The sequence below is a fragment of the Alligator sinensis genome, unplaced genomic scaffold (genome assembly GCF_000455745.1).
Source record: "Alligator sinensis unplaced genomic scaffold, ASM45574v1 scaffold109_1, whole genome shotgun sequence".
In the NCBI taxonomy this organism is placed as follows: domain Eukaryota; kingdom Metazoa; phylum Chordata; order Crocodylia; family Alligatoridae; genus Alligator; species Alligator sinensis.
The window spans coordinates 670,799-674,899 of NW_005841852.1; the positions used below are offsets into that span (position 1 = coordinate 670,799).

The 4,101-nt window shown below is 42.5% G+C and overlaps 1 protein-coding gene across 1 annotated transcript in view; it reads right to left on the reverse strand.

Moving 5' to 3' along the window:
* Positions 1-258: 258 nt before the first annotated feature.
* The window catches only part of MYOZ1 (myozenin 1), a 20,760-nt gene continuing 16,917 nt past the window's right edge, over positions 259-4,101 (reverse strand). The window contains exons 5-6 of the mRNA XM_006016261.2: positions 2,300-2,474; positions 259-864 (exon numbers count right to left, since the gene is read on the reverse strand). Coding sequence (XP_006016323.1) covers positions 633-864; positions 2,300-2,474 — 407 coding nt within the window. The 3' untranslated portion in view covers positions 259-632. The remainder of the gene's footprint in view (positions 865-2,299; positions 2,475-4,101) is intronic.

The window sequence follows — 4,101 nt, forward strand, 5'->3', positions numbered from 1 at the left end:
TGTGCTCTTTGTTGCTAACTCATGCACATTCTGTGCTAGCTGTAGCTTTTGTATGACCTTCAAGATCAGCACCACTGGCGCAGTCAGCAGGTGCCAAGATCATCTTTCGTATCCACCTTATTGGTGCTAGTAGTATCTGTTTGTATTTGTGCCCCTTAACTCATTCCTCAGGGGCAGCTGTTTTTATGTTGGTATAACTACTCCCAACATAGCTCGTGCAGCAGCTTTTTCCAAAATTGGAACAGAAAAAAGAGACTGTTTTGTTTTATTTAGGTGCTTTATTGATTATGAACAAGTGACAGAACAGGTTTAATATGGAGCAGGCAGGCAGCATTCAGTGTCTCTACACAAAGGCCATTTCCTAGAGTTGCCTTGTCTTGCCTGGGTAGGTAAAAAGCCATCACTCATGCTCGCTCACTCTTTTTCTCTTTTAGTCTTTTCCCTTTATCTGCTTCTGTTACAGATAAACATCACAGCAAAGATCAGTTTAAAACCTAGTGAAAACTTGTCTGGCCTAGGGGCAAAGTAGAGATTCCTGGGATTGGAGGTGTGTTTTCCATCTCCCCACAATTATGAGCTTGCAAGTCAGGAGGGTTGAGAGGAAGGAAGGAAGAACAGGAGGAGGGAGGGGTTTATAGCTCCTCTGTTTCACCTTCCAGTGGCACGTTGACCTCAATAGTGTACTCATTCGGTTCTCCTGACCCCAACCAGGGCACGGGGGTCCTGTTGAAGGAGGGTCTGTTGTTGATATCTTGGCTGTAGACAATGACAGGCTCTGGCACCAAAGGGCCAGCATCAAACTCAGGCATCTGGAAGGTCATCAGCTTGACTGCCTTCTCGTAGCCACCGTAAGGCATGGCAGTTCTGGGAGAATGGGACAAAAAGTCAGCAAGCAGGCTGTGGTTTAGAAAATAATTAGTTACTGAAATTTAATTTTTATCAATGAATTGTTGGACTAGATCGGTGTTTCTCAGCCTGTGGGTCACAACCCAAAATTGGGTTACAAGAATATATGAAACGGTTCCAAAAAACTTTAAAATGGATCAACTTTAAAAATGGATTCTCCTTTTAAAAGGAGAAAAATGTGGGAAACCATGACTTTTCCCTTGCAGGCTGTCAGAGTTCCAGTTTGCAAGGGGCTGCTTGGGGCTTCCTGGGGTCCCCCATGACTCCCCACCCCACACACCCACCCCCTGCTCCACACACAGGGGTGGGGGGGTAGTGGGTCGGGAGTGAGGGTCACTGGGTCAGGACTCATCAGATGTTTACAAATGAGTCCTGGTCCAAAAAAGGTTGAGAACCACTGGACTAGACCTCTGGAGTTCCCTTCTAGGCCAACTTTTCCACGATTCTATGGAGACCCAGTAGTATGGGTAGATGTGTCAGAGTGATAACAGCAGATGTCACTTTCCAATGAAATTACCCAGAGAGCAACATATAATCCAGCCATACACAGATCCCTTCAAAATTCCACAACAGCATCAAAATATGCTCTTTCTGTTTGTAGGTACTGGTCCATTAGCACACAGCCAAATCAATGCCACAGCTATCAGTAGCTCCATAAACTTATAGAGTAGAGACTTTGATGCAGTAGTAATAGCATAGGAGTGGACCAGGTAAGTCCTGGGTTCTAAGCTATGCAGAGCCTCTTTCATTCTCTGGCCTAAGGCAAGACACCACATACTGTAGCAATACAGATGTGGACTGTGTGATAACATTTAGAAATGCACAGAAAGCTGCTGTTGCAACTCTAGAAATAGTTGTAATACTCTTATTGGTCATGAAAGGATTCTTAAATGTAGGATTGTAGAGATTCTGTCTGTTAGCCTTGAAAAGAATAATCTTTACAGAGCTCTGCAAATGACTGCCGTAATAAGTGCTTAATTATAGACATAGATATGCTATTACAGCCAACTCAGTCTTATAATATGTACTCTGGAGAAGGGGGCACTGAAATAAGAACAACATCTTCCAGAACATGGGCTTCTGCTATCTGATCTAAAAGTGTCTCTCTGCTAGATATATTTCAGTAAGACTGATCTCATCTTTGTAGGCCTCCAGCTATTCCCTCCACAAGAAGCTGGTACAAGCAACATAGCATAAAAAATTAGAATCGTAGAAAATAAGGGTTGGAAGAGACCTCAGGAGGTCATCTAGTCCAACCTCTGTATGGCATCTAGTCCAACCTCCAATCTGTGACTAAGACTCATTTATACTGCTTCAGGTACAGTGGCCACATCCCAAAATATCCTAATGCTCATGCCAGGATATCCTGGACCAAACTGCCAAGTGCCCTTACCTGTTAAAGGACTTGTAATGGGGGAAATCGGGTCTGGCACCATAAGACAACAAGTCAATGGTGAACTGACTTTTCTCCTGGGGGGTGATTCCTATGGCTCGTTCCCATGGGGATATGTAGGTTTTAAAGATGGAGACTTTCTTCCCATCTCCTGACTTTTCATCTGCTCTGCCATCTGCAAACAGGGAAAAAAAAGAGTACTTTGATTAAGTTAGATGTACATATGACAAATGGCTTTTCCATACCTTTGATATTGAAAGTAAAGCCACTGAGCCTGCAAATCACAAATCAAGAGCTAGGATATAAGAGAGACTACATCTTAAGAGAAGTTATCTCCTGGGAAACTTTTCCCATTCACAGACATGCACCATTAGCCAGAACCTGAGAGACACTGATATATGAGGCTTTTTTAGAGCGTACATTGGGAAGTTAACTTTGAATTGAATTCAGCCCTATGGCATGGTATTGTATCAACAGCAGTGATCTTCCAGGACATGGAAGATGGACTCCAGTCCCATCTTGAGCTCTGCAGGACAGCAACAGAATCTTATATGGGGTAGAGAATACTGCCAGCCATCCAATCTACTCAGTACCTCTGACTTTGCTTCTTAGTTTTGTTATTATAGTTAATTAGAAATGGATTACACACACCGGTTTGGAAGAGGGTGGATTTGCTATGACAGGGTAGCTTGTGAAAGCTGTCTGATTACAGAAATGCTCTTAATTAGTTTCTTGAATTGTCAGAAGACTCATATTTTTGCATTTTGCATGATATCCCTTTTCCATTAGCAGAAAAAGACAAAGGGCTAAGTCCAGGCCCCAATAAAGCAAATGGAAGTTTTACCTTTGCCTCCAAGGTATAAAAGTTCTACCTTGGGATGGCCACTGCATCACAAGGTCTGCACCTTTAAGAAGCCAAGTCAGCTTTTTTCTGGTTAAGTTTAGGTGAAGAGAAATGTACAGTAAACAGTAGAAAGGTCACCGACTTGGCTTGCCTCAACCACAGCCTATGCAAGTCCTTTCAAAACTCCTCTTTCTGGGCAGGCAGAAAGTGTTGAACTCTTCAGTGTGCCACCTGGGTGTTGAGGTTGAACAAGTTCCTTCTTCCCTCAGGAAGGAACAACCATCCCTCAGCCCATCCATTCTCATAGGAGGGAAAGTAGTCAGGACATCTAGCTCTATTCCTGGTTTGCCTATTAAATAACCAGGGTGACCGCAGGTAAGTCACTTTGCCTCTGCATGCTTCCATTTTATCTGCTAAGTGACTTTACCTACCCAGCAGGGTTTTGGTTATGTATTATTTGTAGAGCTGTTAATATCTTTAGATGACATGAACCTAAGAAGTACAAATAATTTGTTTTTCTAGTAGAGTCCTGTTTGGATCAGATCAAAATGAAATAATGGATTAATGAAGTTACTCGTGTGACTGCCAGAGTAACCATTGTACCTTATACAGAAAACATCAGTGCTTATAATCTGCATAGCACAGCTTTTATATGTAAACCTTTTCTTTTATCTATAGATCTTCTTTCCTTGGCTCATTTGTTTTCCACCTTATCAAGAGCCAGCTTTGTCAATCCATTTTGTTCCCCAGGCTGCCCTGATTTGAGGGAATTACAAGCATAAAGATGACTTCCCTCTTTCGTTTTAAAACAGAAGTTAATTTCTAGCCCTTTCCCTTGTGAAGAGGCTAGAAAAATATCAGTGTTTAGAAGTAAATTGATCCCTAAGGATAAAAGAAACAAAAAATTGGGACCTGCTTCTGCAGCCAAAGCCATGGTGAGGATTTGAAACCTCTTTCC